Source organism: Bicyclus anynana, chromosome 13 (genome assembly GCF_947172395.1).
Source record: "Bicyclus anynana chromosome 13, ilBicAnyn1.1, whole genome shotgun sequence".
NCBI classification, from domain to species: Eukaryota; Metazoa; Arthropoda; class Insecta; order Lepidoptera; family Nymphalidae; genus Bicyclus; species Bicyclus anynana.
Window position 1 is genome coordinate 11648592 of NC_069095.1, and position 19770 is coordinate 11668361.

At 32.4% G+C, this 19770-nt stretch overlaps 1 protein-coding gene across 3 annotated transcripts in view; it reads left to right on the forward strand.

The window, feature by feature from the left end:
• Positions 1–19770, forward strand: part of LOC112051724 (protein TANC2) — a 326061-nt gene that overhangs the window by 128152 nt on the left and 178139 nt on the right. Inside the window, exon 1 of one of the 3 annotated variants that reach the window (XM_052885031.1) lies at positions 2304–2553. The exons of the other annotated variants lie outside the window; for them this stretch is intronic. Within the exon in view, the coding sequence (XP_052740991.1) occupies positions 2481–2553 (73 nt within the window). The 5' untranslated portion in view covers positions 2304–2480. Of the gene's footprint in view, positions 1–2303; positions 2554–19770 lie in introns of those variants that run through there. 3 annotated transcript variants of the gene reach the window in all.

The following is a 19770-nucleotide window of genomic DNA, read 5'->3' on the forward strand; positions in this document are numbered from 1 at the left end:
TTATTTTTATGGTTATACGTTAAATTAAATTGTTTTAAACCATTCAATGACATAAAATCTATAAGGGAGCTTTTCAATATGCAGTTACCGTAGTGAGATGGTTGTGCCTCAGAAGTATGATCAGATGATGCAGACCATATTATACCACTAAGGTTAAAGTCACCAGTAATTATTGTGGTGTTACTGATGTTATTTAGGACTTTATTAGTGTTATCAAGAAAATTTTCAAGTAATACGTTATTAACGGGTGGGGCTAAATAAACAGCACATACATGTAAAGATTTTTTACCATGTTTAGTAATAAGATCAATAGTGACCCATATATCTTCACAGTCACTTTCCCACTCAGTTTCCCGCCGTGAAACCAGTTGATTTGAGACGGCTATGAGTACACCACCCCCAGTATTTTTATGTCCAAATAATAAGGACGTGTCCCTATCACGTCTGTATACTGTATATCTATTATCGAAAACTTCTCTATCAAAAATGCTTTTGTTAAGCCATGTTTCCGTTAATATTATAATATGATAATCGTGATTAAGTATTTCATGGTATATTTCGTTAGTGGACGAACGAAGTCCCCTAACATTTTGATAGTAACAGTTAATTGAATTGAATTTTGAAAAATAAAAATAAATTGTCATGCATTACAATACATATAACTTACTAACTATTATCTAAGACTATTTTAAATTAGCTAAAGTGTCCATATTTCTAATGAATTTATATTCCGTTGAATCGCTCTGGCGCATATATATACACCCACGTTTAATCCAAACAAATCTATAATTAAGTTCTTTTGCCTTCATACGTGCAGCAGCATGTAAAGCCTTCTGGTTAGGTGACAAGTGTTCAGCTACGTATATGGGTTTTTGTTCACCACCAAGACCGACATGACTGGTATTTAGTTTATCACCGACCTTCGCGGCTTTTTTGTTAAAGTTAATTACTGAAGCCAAAAACTCATCGCGTATTCTTGGACAGCTAAACTTAACTATGATGGATCTTGGCCTACGACTATCTTTTTGTATTTTTGACGTTCTAGTACACAAATGGATATCAGTTTCCTTTAGATTGTATTTAGTAGTATTCGCTATCTGATTGACTACTGAAAGTAAGTTTTCGTTACGGTGTTCGGGAAGACACTGAATCTCAACATTGTTAGCTCTAGAATGCTGTTCTAATTGTGATAATCTAGTATTAAGGTCATTTATGCTAGTTTGTAAAATTTTATTTTCATTTTCCAAAGAATTAATACTCTTAATTTTAAGCTGGATTTCTTGCTTTAGCTCTTCATGCTTTTGCTCCATGAAGGATATAGAATCAGTAATTTGAGTGACATTTTCGGTTATTTCTTGAAGCTTAGAGCCAAACTGTGACATTATGTTGGTTTTGAACACATCAAGTAAAGCCTTTAGTTCTTCTCTAACAACCTGGCGCACATCATCTAAAGTTAAGTCATAAGAAGCGCCGGAGTCACTGTCAGATAATTGAGATTTTTTCCTTTTATTTCTCTTGGTAACATTCTTACTGGTTTCTTGACTATCTTTGCTGGACGGGACACGAAGAGGAGTGTTCGAATTGTCTTTACCAGGACGTGGACGATTACACGCAGGACACAACCAACATGACAGAAAATCTGAAGATAAGTCCTTAAAGAGATCATTTGAAGTGTTCACACAAACAAAGTGATACTTTTTAATACATGCTGCACATTTTAGTATTTCTGTCGTTTTAAAATTGCGACTACAACACTCATACATCTTATCAGTTTGGGTTCTCAACGAGTCTGCCATTATTATATATATATTTTTATCGATTATTTTATTCAAAAATTCAACCATTCTTTAAAACGATAAAACTAATATGTAATTTAAAACGGAGTGTTTTTAATTATTTACAATAACAATACAAAATTATTAACTAACCAACTTATTAATTTAATTTAGAGTTCGAAAACGTATTTTACGATTTAAAATACCTACCACAGAAATGGAAATTTCAAAAAATAGGCTTAATAACGGCAAAAAGTGTGAACCTCATTTTACAATAGAATCCAAAACAATACATTTATCAGAGCTTCAATTAAAAAGCACGTAACAAAAAAAACCAGCTGCTGTTATTTAAAAAAAAAATGCTAAAACAATGCTGCGGCCGATCTAAACACGGAAAACAATAATCGTTTCATTCACAAAGGCATTATGGAATATAGAACAATAATCGCAAAGGGCACTAATCAGATTATCGCTCCTTTCTATGTGTGAGTAGCGTCGTGCGTCACTCATTCACTTCACTCACTCTAGCTCTACCATTCGCGGACTTGACTCGCTCGGCGACGGTTGATTCGGCAGCGCGCGCGCCGTCAACCGGAACGCATTAAAAACCGTTGTATTTTTGAAAAACTCGAATTGTTTTAAGTGTGTGTGTGCTGTGTCAGACAAAGTGACGTGACCCCGTGCGAATGTTATGTTATTTTCACAATGAATTCTAAAAAGTTGGAATACTTTAACGACGACGACTCCGTGGATGAGAAAATTAATCTCAGTTGTCTAGGTAAGCTCCTTTTTTGTTATTACACCACTTACAGTATTATGGTTGTGGAGTAAAAGCTTGCAATAGCCAGACATACCTCATATTAAGATTCAAAGTTTGTCAGCATAGCTTCTACCATTCGTAAATACATGGTAAATTTGTAATGTGGTAGCTTTGGAGATAGCAGGTTTCAAAAGACCACACTTTCAATATTCGGACATTTAAGCATCTTGAACCTTAATATCCATAGCCACCACGGCACAAACAGCTTAATTGGCTGTCTCCCTTGCCTATGGTGAGACCTTGGTCCATGATCTAACAAACTTGCCTTCATAAATAAAAATGATATTAAATAAAACCATTTTATTCAAAACCAGAAATCTGAAGATATTGAATACAGTAGAGCAGACTATTGAATACACTAAAACAGACACATTGAATACAATAAAGCAGACCAAAATTAAACCAAAAACCAGGATTAAAATCAGAAAACACAAGAACAATGTTAAAATTGCAATAAAAATCCAAAATTAATACAGCTATATTATTTGAAACTATCGTTTTTAGCTATACACATATATTATTTTACGTTCGGAACCTGGAGCAGTTTAGCCAGGTTTTAAAGAACATGAGATCTGGTTACTGCATGCTTTATTGGGTATATTTGTAAGGAATTTTAATTGCTTCAAGTATGTTTACATCGAGGTGCCTGCATAGTTGATAGGAATATCGAGGAAGCAACGTGCCTCAAATGATAAGATGTCGCGACGTCTATTAATAAGTGACAAATAAAGTTCAAAGATGTCTCGATTATATCAGAACTATAGTTAGCTTCTAAAAACAATGCAATTAATGCTAACATTTGCTATAACTGATAAAAAAATCACAATTTTAATTAAGTTTAGTCACAGAACATACGTAGAAAATTTTGGTTTAGCGATCATTTACATCATATAAAGTAATCTTTGCAAGTACTCTGTAACGCATGACCTGGTCATATAATTATCAATTCATCTTTTAGGCACAGAATGATAATGATGGATGATGATGAAATGCATGCAAATGCAGTAGTAAGCCTCGACTTATTAAAAGCGAAGTTTAACATAGCATTATCTGTTTTATGATTAAAGAAAAAACTGTATATAGTGAGTATTTTAATTTTTTTTATTTTTGATGAATCTTATTGCACCTGATTTCGTAATTTGGAATAGATGATTTATCTACACGTGGGTAGGTAGGAATATACTTAAGTGAGTCATAGGTATTATTTTTAATATACCTTCCTACATAATATTTCAGTCTGATTCACGAGGTCATTCAAGTTTGTGTAAAGTAGGTCACCTACTGGAGGATTTCTTTTATTAATATTAAGTATTTACCAGCAAGGTAAGTACCTAATTTGAGAAAATTTATATTCCAAGAGCTTTAGTTAAACATTACATAGAAAACGCCAGAATGAATAAACGTAGAGCTGATATAAATTGAAAATTAACTACAAACTAAAAAATGTGTTTGTTAACTGAGCTTTTTCGAAAAGATACCTACCTACTATTCTTTCTCAAATATAATATATAAATAACAGAGCTCGCATAAAAAGCCGACCGCAAATCAACATGCCTTGCCCCGAGGCTGAAAGGACCTGTATTGCTATCTCTATCTAAAGTAAAGCCTTGGAAAGGGTGCGCTAAAGCCATTATGCCAACAATGTGTGAGTCTCGTATGCGTTCATAGAACTCTACTTGCATAGATGATGTCTGCTGGCAATCATCTTTTACTGACTATAAATTGTATGGAAATCATTTAGATATATTACCCAAGATAAATTTATATTTTCCTTTTATAATTTCATTTTTTCATAATCACTGGATGCTTTCGTTCCAAATTGATGTTTAACATATTTTAAGATGACTGTAGTTAAGGTTGGTTAACTCCTTGATACTTTCCACGTCCATCCATTTCCTCTGCTGTCTTCCTGGTTCACATTTTCTGTTTGTTTTGCCTTCTAGGGCCAGCCTCATAGATTTCTCTATGAGTATCATAGAGGAATCTTCTTTGCAGATGACCAAAAAATTCAAGATTGTTAAAACTTGCTGGTCTTGATGCAGCAGACCAGAAAGTTTTTCAATAAATTAATAACCCATCAAAGACATAGAACACTGCAATATTTTAACCTATTGATCTCTTAATAGGAGATCAAATAATTTAAAGGAATACTAAAGTCAAATTAAATTTTAATTATTGTTTAGCATATTGTATAATTTGAAGGTGTCATTCCTTTATTAATCTGATCCCTCTAATGGGTTTCTTCAATTAAGGGCACAGTTCTCAACGCGCTCACTGATGACCCAAATACGAAGAGTACACTCTATCTGACGTCGTTATCTCGTTCAACCGTTCGTCCAATTGTTAATGACCTCTAAGAGTTATTATAACGAGGGTTCCTACACAAAGCAATAGATATAGGCTTATTGTAATGTTCTACAATTTTGATTAGAACAATGATAAAAATGCTGGACTTTCTATTAAATATTATGAATGTGAAGAATTGGATGTTTAAATTTTAATTTTTTAGACGATCTAAACGGATGTTGATGATATTTTGATCAATTTATAGCAGATAATTTATAACTTGAAACAACAGCAACATAACACAGTATTTTTAGGTAACCTACTAGACATTTAATAGGTTCTAGTAATGTAAGCCTTATGACTGTGTCAGAGCATAGTCAAAGAAATAATAAATCCAAATTTGGTAATAATTTTCGATAATTTCAGAATTAATTATTAACTTTTATTCGAACAAGAAATAGAATCCATGACAGATGAAGCAGCTCATTTACAATTAATAGCAAACAGCTCTCGAAAACTTATTTTGAGAGAGCCGCCACCCACCCCAACCAACTAGTGGTTGAGGCTTGCAGCTACATCCCCGATATCAACGCTGATTGTAGATCTAGACGCCCAAAAAACGTCCTTTACGATCCTGACGATGACATAACGAACGACAATGCTTCCCAGGCAACACAAACACAAGCTACACAGCGTCTTCGCCGGCGAAGACGAGGTCCCCGATATCTGACGTCACCCAGACGTGGGCTTTTTAACTCACGATCTCGGAGGCGCCCGGACTGATACACTCAGGCCAAAACACCCTTCCCGAACGGCCCTCTAAGTCGAGGCCCGAGTCTCAGAGCAGACGTCCTTAGAGAGTCGTTCCGCCCATCTACTTGCTTCTGCCTTCGGGCCCCATCAGGCGATGCTTCTGCGCTCGCCCAAACCCCCCGGTGACGCCGCTGAAGTCCCATAAGGAGCCTATGGCACTTACACAATCAGAAAAAAAAAAATAAAATAGCAAAAGCAAGGTCGCTAAAACAACCCATTTGATCCCTGTGGTTGTATGGCTACTAACTAACTTTACCTAGTTACTAAACAGAGCCGTATGAGTTCAAACCAAATAATGAGAATTTATAGTTATAAAACCTGTGATAAAACCGGTGACGATGGCCAGTTTCTATTGTAACCTTTTTACCTTTTTGTTTGGTAGCGTCACAATAATAGATGCCCCGATTTCCCTAAATACTTTTATCTATTCTATATCTGAAACGTTCGCTTTTATTTATCCGATTCTTTGAGTTTTGTTTGCTTTTGTATACCAAATTTGGATCGTTTTCACGCCTCCTTAACTTTTTTTACTGCGTTTATGTCATTTCTCTTTGGACTACTTTCAAGTTGGAGACCAATTAGATCTACAATCGTTTATCTTTCTTTCATTACTTCTTCGTTATCGTTTTAAAGAATGTAAAATAAATAAAACAAGAATTTAATACAACACCTAAGTTTTATAGCAAATATTTATATCTGTGGCAGAAATCTTTTTCAGTTACCATTAAGTAACTTCTAGTTTATATTTCTCTGAAAAATACAATTTTAAAAAAAATATTGAAGATTGTCTACAAACAAAATATAATATACAACAGCTAATTTACTTGTAAACTAAAGAATCCCAATAATTATTATCGAAAGTTTTTCACTCATTGTTTCATACACAAGTAAATTTTTGATGATCTCATGTTTTTGGATCCTGTTATAATATTTGGAGGGTATTTATTGGTAAACATTTGGAAGAATACATTAAGTAGGTACTTCAATTTAACAGCAGTCACAAAATATGTCCAACAGCGTGTAGGTGTAACGCATAAAGTAAGATTAATTTAAAACCTTGTTTCCACTCCAGTACACTCGACGATCTTTTGTCATGATTTCGAAGTACTAATATCAATAAATATATTAACGCATATGATTAAACTGCACAACGGAGAACTAAATTACCAGAGTTTGAGGTATTATCCCTTAAATGGGTACAATAAACTTCTAAATTTGAATGAAATAAAAAAGGATAGATCACAAAAAACTTAAGCTTCATAGATGTTAAAGTTCCACAAATTTAATGGTAAGCGTCCTAAGGAGATTCTACTTATGATATCCAAATAGATACATAAATAATTGTTATGTCTAGTTAAGCGTTGGTTATACGAAACTACATTGTTGATAGATAAATAACTGGCTCGTTATTTAACATAGTATAATTTAAGCAATGGTTATAGTTAAAACAAGATCATGTTCGATAAAGCTTGAGTAAGCGCTGCAGAGTTAATTCACTTGTCAATTGGAATAATTTTGATTGTAAAATGCCCCAAATTTTCTGATTCAATACATTTATTTCTAATTCAGTAGTTGTAAAACAAACATATCGATGTCGAATTAAATGAAAAAAAAAAGAACATTCGACGCGTATTTTTTTAATGTTTGTTACCTCATAACTTCGTAATTTCTTAACCAATTTTTACAATTCTTTTTTGTTTGAAAAACTTTGGTTACAGATTTCCTCCAGATACATTTAATTTTCATAAAAATCGGTTCAGTAGTTTTGCGTTAAAATTAAAATAACGAAATTTCCCGTACTGTGGCGCTATCGTTCACTATGCTAGAACACAATGAAGTCGGTTAAAAACAGAAAGATAAAAACATTCAATCGACTTCAAAATACGTCAGTGGCTTGGCACCGCCTTCAAAGTGATCAGAACGCACGACGTTATTTTTCGTTTTATAGTTTTGTGATTTTAAAGTCGGTTGAATTTTTTTCTTAACAAGATTTTATTATCTTTATTGTTCTTTTAGATTATCATTAGGAACTTTCCCTTCTGATAGCTATTCACGAAAACCATTTTACTCATCGAATGAATTTACACTTACAAATGTCAACTGTGGTTTCCGGCCCTTAAAGAGAAACTTTATTGTCGATTCTATATCTTTTGAACGCTGGACGACCGACTTCGAGTGAGTTGGAACTTGCAAGTGGCATTCTATGGCCGTCTATTTGTTCAAATGTTTTTTGTCCCAGCCAACGCTCACGACTGGCACGATCGTGTGTAGCTGCTCCCATAACTGTGTCAATATTTCAGTTTATTTGTATGATCATGTCAGAGATAACGTTTCTGATTATTTTATTTATATAGGTCACTGTCCATGCCTTTTACATGGTTTTATGGAAATGTTGGAAGGGGAAAGCGAATGCCCCTGAAACAAATCCAGGACATTTTGAACTTTTTTGACGGCTTCTGACGCGCAGTAGTATGCGCGATGGATTTAGAAGACGGAATCCTGGGTGCGATCCCCGGCTGGGCCGATTGATATTAATTGGTACAGGTCTGGTTGGTGGAAGGATTTGGCTGTGGCTAGTTACAACCCTACCGGCAAAGTCGTACCGCCAAGCGATTTAGCGTTTCAGTACAATGTCGTATTGAAAACGGGGTGTAGATTTTCATCCTCCTCCTAACAAGTTAGCCCGCTTCCATCTTTGATTGCATCATCACCGTCAGGTGAGATTGTTGTCAAGGGCTAACTCGTAAAAGGCCAGATTTAGATTACCCTAAAGTATGAAAGAATTCTTGAGAATGAAAGAGGCAAGGATCGCAGCAAGTGGAAGGACGTGTTGGGAATGAGGCGTCATTATGTAAATAAGTAGTTACTTATAATTTGTATGTTTTTCATTTTCTTTTTAGTCCAATACCTATCACATGTTTCAATACATCTAACTTGTATTTTGTATTTTTATTTAATTTAGTATAATAACACGAAAATCCGAGACAATACAATTTATTGTTGTCAATTTAATAAATCGTCTACAACACCGACGTAATTTTTTTTTACTTGGAAGACCATCAAGAATTTGACTTAGTTCTTGTACCAAACATTAAAGCTTTATTGATGTTCTTTTTACAACAATTATCTTAATAGTTATCATTACATATCAATGACGGTAATTATTTTTTGTTTATTGAAATAAATGTTCGTTTATTGAGATGGAATAGATTGATAATGCCTTATGTAGACCTTCAATTATTATCCGTCTTATCTTAAAGCGAGTTCAAGCATTCAATTGATAAAACAGGTTCAGACATGCCTTACCTCACCGAGTAAAAAACTATAGCGAGTTCTTTGTTCTTAACACAGATTAAAGAATAATAGGCAGATAGAGCGTACGGAACATGACAGTGTCGTAGCCGCTCCAAATACAAAATTCAAAAAGAATACATTCTTGAGTCAGTACGACACGTCGCGTAGGTACGAAGCGTCGCATTAGTAATTTTCAATATTATTCAAGAAAAATGGCGTCTTATGTTTTTAAATATTTTAAACTGTTCACAAAAACTAAAGAAATAAGATGGAGTATTTTTTCATTTGTTAATTTTTATATAAATTTACGTAATTGTTGTAAGTGTTGAATTTTGAAATACAAATTATGAAAAATTTTATATACAGGAAGAAAATTTTTTAAGTGCGGATATTTTTATACTTTGTACATAAACAAAATTTAATGATCACGTATTTTTTCTTTTTTTTTTTTAACTCAAAAATAACAAAATTATCGTTAGCTAAAGTTATTTACTTTTGAACAGAATTTTAGGGTCACCCTATTGTGCGTTTATTTTATTTTCGTTTGATACCTAAAGGACGTCACCAGATCACTTTTAAGCTGAATATATCTTGTTTAGTAATAATATGTACATTATTTTGTTATTTTAGAGACATAAATTAAAAAAAAAATTACATAAAATGTATCGAACTGTTTGTAGATTTATATTCTATTAATGATACAGAACCACGAAAAAAAATATCCGCACTAAAGACCGAATCACCCTGTATACGGATGTCAAGAAGACGAGTGACATTTGTTTTTATGGGTTTCACCAGTTTCACCACGTTGTTTGTAAAGACACATTCTGTATCATCTTTATTCTGTGTTTGTTCTTAACTAGTATTATAATGGATAATAACTAGCATGTGGAGTTAATCGCCGATGACTCAAAGGCATTTTATCGATTGATGATAAATCGTGCTAAATGCTAACTGTTTTTAAACAATATTTAGGATTCAGATGATGTTAAAAATAGATTTGTTTTCCTCATCCATAACGGCATTTGATTTATATTATAAATTATTAGCATTTCATGGTTAACATAACAGTAACCAATGATATTTTGTAGATACTATAGATATGTTCCGTGCCTACAAAATCACCGCATTATGTGAATTTACTTAAACCAAACAAGCTACTCCAATGAGCGCAGACATGAAAAAAAATACTAGTGTAATATTTACAAATATGTAGCTAGTCATTCCGGCTAAGAAGCATCAATACATCATAATAGATACGATTTTAAAATTCATCAATAATTAGTCAGAATAAAAACTTCGAACATGTAAAACAACTCTGTTCGTGTCAAATCTCGCAGGAACCAGAGATTTTTCCGGGATTTAATTTATTCGATATTCTACATCAAGGACCTATTTATTTCTGTACCAAAATTCATTAAAATCAGTGCAGCGGTTTAGCCAATAAAACCTTACAGATACACGGACTTTATAATATTAGTATTAGTAATATTAGTGTTGTTATATCATATTGTTAGTTAAATAAATAAATAAAATATTTACAGCTAGTAGTAATAATAATAATGAATGTTAAGGTCACACACGGAAACAGGATGGGTAGACCATTAACCCCGGAGTTCGATGCGGGCTGTGCATATTTTAGCAAGATGGTAGAGGAGATATATGCAGCAGTCTGATTATAAAACTGTCAAACGCTAAAAGTTGTAAGCAATTACGTTGCATGAGCGACAAAACAGTCGCGATTATATTTGTCTAACGTGTCGTGTCGTGACGCATCCGAACAGAATCGGTATTATACATTTTGTATGCGACACGTCAGAAGCCATCATGACATGTCACAACACATAAGTGTAAACGTTGCCATACAAAATGTATGATACCGATTCTCTTCTGATGCGTTACAACTCACGACACAACACGTCAGACAAATATAATTCTGCCTTAAGTGTTAACTTATAATACTATAAGTCACTAAACTATGTGCGCTGTAGCATAACGCGGGTGACAGTTGCCTTATGACGTTCATAATACGTACTATTACCGAGAATCGCAGCAAACTTTCGAGAAACGAACTGTCATCCGCACCATGCTACAGCGCAGGAACTATTGTCCTAACTAACGTTATGCTTTATAAATTTACTTCATACAAAAGTATAAAATAGTGATGAAATGTAAAATAGAGGTAAAAATACTTTACGGCTTATTCTAAAACCTACCAATTCATAGAAAAATTATTATAAAAGTCGAACTATTTCAGAACAGATTTTAGATTAAAAATGATTACACTAGAGTGACAAGACGAAACACGAGTAATGTCTGAAATAGACACGAGAACGAGAGAGAGAAGTAGAGGCACTAAAACAGTCAAAAATCCCAATTTCGTAAAAAACATTTAATGATAGTTAGAACTTCCTGTGAATTTTGGAACATTGATCACAGCAACGAATTGGTTTGCGATACATAACTAGAAGAGACTACCTACAATATAGAAATGATGTAAAGTAAAATAAACTAATAAAAATATATAATATTTTTTCCATTAAACTTAAACAGTAGTTCATGATAGACAGTTGTAGATGTGTAGCCAACCTAAAAGCAGTTATAAGGCGGCTAGATGAAAGGTAACTTTACGATCATAAGCTTGGATCGATAAAACGATTGATAGCATAGTTAAACACTTATCTGATAAGTATAGAGATGTGCTCTTTGATATTAATGGAAATTGTCGTAGATTTCTGTGAACAGGAAATAGAATATCAAGTCGTGAATCTGATGAACTAGATTTTATTGCTGAAGTAATTCAAGAGCACTTTGTATAATTATATACGTTTGATTTAAAACATTTATATTCTATTCTCTAAACTAGTAAATCTGTAATTGTTATAACGAGTACGTAATACGAAAATTGTAACATTAATAGTTTTGCAAAGTGTAGATGTCTTAGTTTTTCAAACACGTTAGATACATTTTTTTTTTTTTTTTTTTTTTTATTCTTTACAAGTTAGCCCTTGACTACAATCTCACCTGATGGTAAGTGATGATGCAGTCTAAGATGGAAGCGGGCTAACTTGTTAGGAGGAGGATGAAAATCCATACCCCTTTCGGTTTCTACACGGCATCGTACCGAAACGCTAAATCGCTTGGCGGTACGTCTTTGCCGGTAGGGTGGTAACTAGCCACGGCCGAAGCCTCCCACCAGCCAGACCTGGACAAATTAAGAAAATCTCAATCTGCCCAGCCGGGGATCGAACCCAGGACCTCCGTCTTGTAAATCCACCGCGCATACCACTGCGCCACGGAGGCCGTTCAACCACTGCGCCACGGAGGCCGTTCAAACATATAATTACAAATAAGTATTATGATATTAGATATAATTAATAAGATTGATCAATAATATATTTATAATGTATATGTTCTAGTATATATTAATGTTATCGTTGCTAAAATTCTCATATTTGCTCAAAATTCAGATATTTTAGAACTGATTGATTCAACATTATTAAGGTAGTATAGTATTTACTTTCAAATTGTAAACAGAAATAATATTCAAACTTTAATAAAGAAGAAGCCAAAGACAATGCATTAAGACGTACAACCTAAATAAATACAAACAATACCCTGAAGTTTGAAATGGTACACGTCCACTAATTTGTTCCCGTAATATTGACTAAGCTTTTAGGCATTACTTTAAATAAGACGAAATATAAGAGATAGAGGTATTCGAACTATTGTTTAGATTTTATTATCATAAATGTATAAAATTTAAACAATAGTAGGACCGGTTTCACCACTTTCTGATAAGTGTTGGATTGCTTAATTACAAGTTTTGTTTTTGATATTTTACATTTATTACAGGGTAGTAAAATCGTCCTATAATATTATAAACTAATTCTAAACTATCTAAAAGATACTTATCGAAATAATAAACTTAGACCACTACAATTGCGATATTAGACGTAGAAAATTATAAATTTGCAAAATATGTATTTCATATCCAATATTATTAACTCCCGAGGCAATATTTGTTGACAATCTTAATATCTATCCGGTTTTTATTGATTTGTGTTAATCTACTGTATTACTTGTTTTTAATCTATTATGAAAATCGAATATTTTTTCTTGTGCCTACTAATGTATCTAAAACTTGATATTTTTGTCATTTTAATTATATGATAATGTTTAAAACTAGAGCCACAGCTTTTGATAAATCTGGATTAATGCAAATAAGCTAATAACTTAGAATAAATTAAGGATATAGTGTATAAAAATACCTCAATTTGCAATTTATTACAAGATTATGTATATTTTTCAAAGATCTGTGATTATTAACAAAACCGTTAATATCTTCTCTTGTACTTCGGTAACTCTAGATTTATATAATAGGTACTTATTGGTATTTAAGATTCAGTGTGCAAGTTTATGATCGTTAACAAAACCAAACCCAAAAGCGTTAATAGCGTCTCTTGTACTTTAGTATGCTTTACAATGATCTGGATTCATCATTGAATCAAAAAGTTAGGAAAACGTTAAAATTTAATCATCTTTTGCTAGATTTCGTATATTTTGTAGACGTTTGAGACGTTAACAAAACCAAATCTAAAAGCGTTATATGCTTTTCTCGTACTTTGATATGCTTTACGCGAATCAGGATCCATACAACAACCTTTAGCTAAGTAAAGTTAGGAAAATGTTAATATCTTTTGCGAGATTTCGTAAATTTCGTTGACGTTTGAGACGTTAACAAAACCGAATCCAAAAGCGTTAATAGCTTCTCTTGTACTTTGGTATGCTTTACATGAATCTGGATTCACATAAAAACCTTTACCTCAGTAAAGTTAGGATAACGTGAAAATTTAATTTCTTTTGCGAGATTTCGTAAATTTTGTAGACGTTAACAAAACTGAATCCGTTGAAAACTGAAAGCGTTAATAGCTTCTCTTGTACTTTGGTATGCTTTACACGAATCTGGATCCATACAAAAACCTTTACCTAAGTAAAGTTAGGAAAACATTAAAATTTAATCATCTTTTGTGAGATTTCGTAAATTTTGTAGACGTTTGAGACGTTAACAAAACCGAATCCAAAGGCGTTCATAGCTTCTCTCGTAATTTATACTTATTACTTATATACTTTACACGAATCTGGATACATACAAAAACCTATTCCTAATTCAGTAAAGTTAAGAATAGTTAAAAATTCAATATCTTTTGCATGATTTTGTGTATTTTTGCGTTTGTGATCGTTAACAAAACCAAATCCAAGCGTTAATAGCTTCTCTCGTACTACGTAGTGTGGAAGAGTGTGGAGAGACAAAAAACCTTTCACACAGAACAAGAGTTCAACAAAACGCAACAAGTTCAAGTTCATTCAACCCGTCGCTAATTTAGCGAACAAACCACTATATCTCCAGGTGGGTGTAATTACACCATTTATAGTTTTCTAGTGTTAATTGTGTTGTACCGGTTTGTTCCCATAGTGTTGAGTCCTGGCTAGGCGCCGACGGTTGTATGCATATGTGGTTTCTATTAGACACGCTTATATTTGGTTCTCTGTTTTATAATTGAGTTGATTTTTACCAATTTCAAAGTTTTCGAAAGTATATAACTAGCAGACGCGAGTAAACAAGAGGTGATTTAAAAAATCAGAACTTTCGAAAGTCTCCATTAACTAGCGGACGCTATTATTTAAAATAACCAATAACTATTAATTTTTCTTACAATCACTTTCGATGAAATTAAACATGAACACCCAAAGGACAGAAACATTATCAAATTTAAAATTATGTTTTATGACATTATGTTTGTTAAACGAGTATAATATGTAGATCATACTTATCTTACTTAGTTACCCTTTTGAAACAAAATGGTATTTTGTACTGATAAAGTAACCATCATTATAATCTTATCTTTGATATTTTGCTTTAAAAACTATTTACTAGTAAAATAATAATGATTAACACATAACAAACGTTAATTATACTATAAATATTTTAGTTATTATCAAAGAAAATGTAAGTTTTCATAACACATTCTTGTTCCACCCGCGTAGTTCCCGTTCCCGTGAGAATACAGGTATAAAATATAGCTTATGGCACTCACAGATAACGTGGCTTTCTAGTAGTAAAAGAATTTTTCAAATAGGTTCAGTAGATCCAGAGATTACTACTTACAACACCACAAACTTTACACCTTTATATTAGTATAGATCTACTCTATATTATCTGTGTTGAGTCATACCATGTCAGCTGGTTGGCCCGTATTCTGACTCGGTATCACTCGGTATACGTTTTTTGTTCCTATATGTAAAGGGTCAACAGGAGGGGTCCGTTGAGACAGGTGTTTGCTTTTGCGTCTGCTGCATTTTTTTGCTTATCGATCGTCGATTGTTCGATCTTTTTATGGATTCTCTATGTCCTTTTTCTTTTTATTATATATTTTATGTAGGTACTCGAATGCGTGAATAACTGTGCAACTATGTAAAACGTATTGTTGTGTTTTCTTTAAATACCAAGGTTTAGAGTAGATATAATAAAAAGGTAATCAGTCTTGGTTTAGTATAGATCTATTTCCTCGTACTGAAAGCCATAAATTGTAAACTTTATGTAATTTTAAAGAAATTTATTTATTAATTTATTTGGACCACCAACAAAATCACATGTAAACAGAAAAAAAAATTGTCTTATAAAATAGAGTAGTGCAAAACATATAATTTTACTTAAAGGTAGCCACGTGGTAGCAATCTAAAAAAAATATATGTACCTAGGAATAATAGTTAAATATGATTGAAATATTGTCTTTGCACAATTGAAGTCAGTGCATAGAGACAAGTGAGTTCTTATACCTTAATTCTTAATTTATGAAGGTCTCATGTCTAGGTTATACTTGATCTTATATTTAATTTCAAATGTGAGATTGAATGTGAATAACAGTGCCTATTGTAAAAGCACTTTACTTAACAGACACAAGTAGTCCTAAAAAAGACTATACGAGTGAGTTCCAAATATACTGGTTGCGTCACACGAATTACTACCTGTTAATATTATAAAAAAGAACCCCTAAAAGAAGTAGATTTAACGACTGCTCTCCAGAGGATATATAACTTTAACAACAGGGAATAAGATCCAAAAATGGAAAGCAAAGTAATAAAATACAAGCATCTGTCGTTTCACAGACAAAATTAAATATCTCCGTGATAGCATTGGGAACCCACGCTAATTGAAATTGTTTTTATTGTGTTGTGACTATTATACCTGTAAAATTAGTTTCATTATTTAAATAACTTTTAATTATTTTTTTCAAATTCTTCTTTACAATACACTTAGTCCTTAATTCATCACCGTTCCAAAATAGTTTTAATTAAATACCTTCATAATATAAACGTATCATTCTTTTATTAAAGTGAAAAAATTCAAGTATATTAGTTTTCACAATATATACTTAAAAAAAAACTCGTATATCGATACTTATATATTCAAGAGATACAGTTATTTTTATCATTATAATCCTTCCGGGTTTCATCTAGAGGAATGAGGACTTGCGCAATCCAATAATTACAATTGTAAATTTTAAATGTAATTTGAAGAGCATTAAAGTTTCAGTCCTAACTTTAATCTTGGAATTAACTTTCCCTAAGAAGTAAAATATAGCCTTAATACTTTGTCTTAGAGCATATTTCCATGTAGCTAGTCCGAAGCAATTTGTCCAACTATAAGTTCAGCATCTAAAAAGATTTATGGAGAAGACAATTAACCATTGATTGCTTTTCGAGGCGTTTGCTTTTAGTATGGATTAATGAAACTAATTTTCTTCATTTTGATCTCTCCATTAATGTTTTGTGGTATAGTTTATTTATAACTAGCACGAAACATCCTTTATTCTTTCAAATATTTAAATTTAAAGTCATACAAATAATTTGATATTTTGTTTTAAATACTTACCAAATATGAGAATAATATTTTTACTAAACCACTATATTATTGGCATTTATGTCTAGCATGACTCGCAGCTTTAACCAATATAGCACTGTTGCATTTTCTGTACGTATTCATCATTACACCATCTTGGAACAATTCCCACTCATTTTATATACTTTAAAATCTCGTAGACTATGTTATTAAGTAGACCACTTTACTAACTTCAATTGTAATTAGAAAAAATTGAAAAAAAACCCTGAATGTCATGATATTATTAATTACACTTTTGATCACATACAAAAAAAAAAAGTAAATTTAAATCACATCATCCGTTAGGGAGCTGTGGTGCCACAGACAGACAGACACGTCAAACTTATAACACCCCCTTTTTGCGTCGGGGGTTAATATGCTTTGGTTTCCTTATCAGATGAAACCAAATTATACTCAAATTAAAAGCTGACTGCTGATTACAATTGAAAAGTAATCCTTAGTTTTTTGGCAACATCTACTTTTAATGGTATTTAGTAAAAATCATTACATACGTTACGTAGATGTGCCAAATGAAAAAACTCATTATCGTAATTCTGAGGAAAAAGCTGCAACAAAGTAGATATACGAGTATTTTGATTTAACAGAGCGACTGTCACGGTGAGAGATAATTAGGTGTTGTAAATTGATAAATTGCACTTGAAAAAAGTGAAATTAACTTGATACAATGTATGCTGAAAGATATGACGCAAGTTGGCCGCTTACGTTGCGTCGAGTTTTTTTTTTTTTGCACAATGAAAGATTTCTTTGACTTTATAAGTAAGGATCTTATATTCAATGAAAAACCTAGTAAAAAAAATATACTCTTTCAAAGTTTTATAATCTTTGGCAAATCTAATTGTTCTCGCAAAAATCACATGAAACGTAAAAAATAGTAACTAAAACTACTTTTCAAAAAGTCAGTAACAATGACGTAACAGAACAGGTATTTAAATTGGTTAAAGTGGCGAAAGTATATCATATTTTGGTACAATTGAAATATAATTGTTAATCAATTTTCGGCCTTAAGGCCCCAATATTAAAGGTTATCGTTTTTTTTTTCAACGAAAGTGAAATATAATTATGTATTGCGTAAACAACCTTTGACATTTCAGTTTTCGAACTGAGAAGGGGATATTTCGACGAACTCATTACTCAAGCGGGGTGTCATTATGATATGCAAATAGCGAATGTATGCGAATCTACCTGCAAAATAAATTATAGGTAATCATAGTTTTTACTACATTTGCCAACCTTATTAAATTAAATTAGGTAAATAAGGTAAGTGTTAAGATACAACGGGTTACAGGGAGGCTCTGTATGCAGGCTTAAGACTGTATTGTTTGAAAGTCCCTACAAGCAGTGGACGTCCATCGGCTGATAATGATGATGAAGTTACAGAAAGAAAGGCTAATGATTGTAATTAGTAATCTTCTTCCTCAAATCATGTTAATTATATAATTTGAATCAGTATTCCATAAAATATAATTTTTATTTCATTACATATACGTAATACGTAAAAAGAAGATGTTATTAAAATCAATGTTAAACTTGTAGTTATTTATCATATAAAATTAATTGAAATAGAATAAATAAGTAATAAATTGAACATTGACATTGAAGAAATGAAAAATAAATATGCGCTGCCAATTAAAGCAATTAATATTATATACACGTCAGCATAATTATTATTATAAAATATATTATCTCTCAATACTTTATTATCATAACCGAGAGTATTAACTGCCTTGTGCCAAGCTACATTAATATACGGTCGATGGTGAAGATGTAAATTTTCTAACATTCCGTTAGTACATAGAATAGTATTACTCGTACATTCGGTTACATTATTTCGCTATGGCGCCGCATACTGTTATAAATCGCCTAAGGTTTCTACGGTGGATGCGTGCGTCCATCCATTATTTCATTTCACGGTACGTGGCAGTTAAAAGGCTATATTGTTGCTAATAAATTTGTTCTCAACAAGGCCTCCTCGGAGATTATTGGCGGCGTCTTTCACGACTTGACCTCAAACGTGATCAAAAAGAAATAATGCCATCTGATTAAGTACGAACTTACACTTGGAGTGTAAAAGTTAGTAAGATCATAACGATTCCAATCTTTTTTGTGGTTTCGTTTTTTATTGCAGTTACTCTTTATAGCTCTTTCACTTCACGATAATCTGAGTCAGGCATATCATGTACATCATCTTTGTCGTTTTAATTATCTATTTCTTTAATCTTCCTTTTTTTTAAAAAGAGCATACTGTATAGAGTAAGCTGACTAGTTAGAAATATCTCTTAAAGATTCACGTACAAATGTAATAGACTTTTCCGAATTTAATGATTCCAATCTGTTCTTACAGATCAGCAAGTAGCTATAGATCGTGTAATATGATACAACTATCAATATGTCCTTCAAAATTTGTTTAATTTTACATATGTTGCTTTTATTTGATAAAATAGAATTGGTTTTTAAAGTTTAATTCTAAATGACTAACTTATAACACAATTTTGCTGCATATAATTGTGCATTTATGATACAGTATCTTTTGTACGGTATCATCAAAGTAACCATTGTATTTCCAACTGTTACCAACAATAGATAGTCTCCATTTGTACTTCGTATAGCAAGTCCAGATGGACTCCCGATACCTTTGCGTAATAAATTGACTGCCGACATTGCATTCAACGTATGCACCGTTAACGAGTATTAGAATGGCATGGACTGTTTCACACGGTTGGACGATTCAGCGGCGTTTATTGGACGTACAAGCTGACTATTAACAGCAAATCCGTCAATATTATTATGGTCTAAGAGCCTATGATAGCCAGAATTTCGTT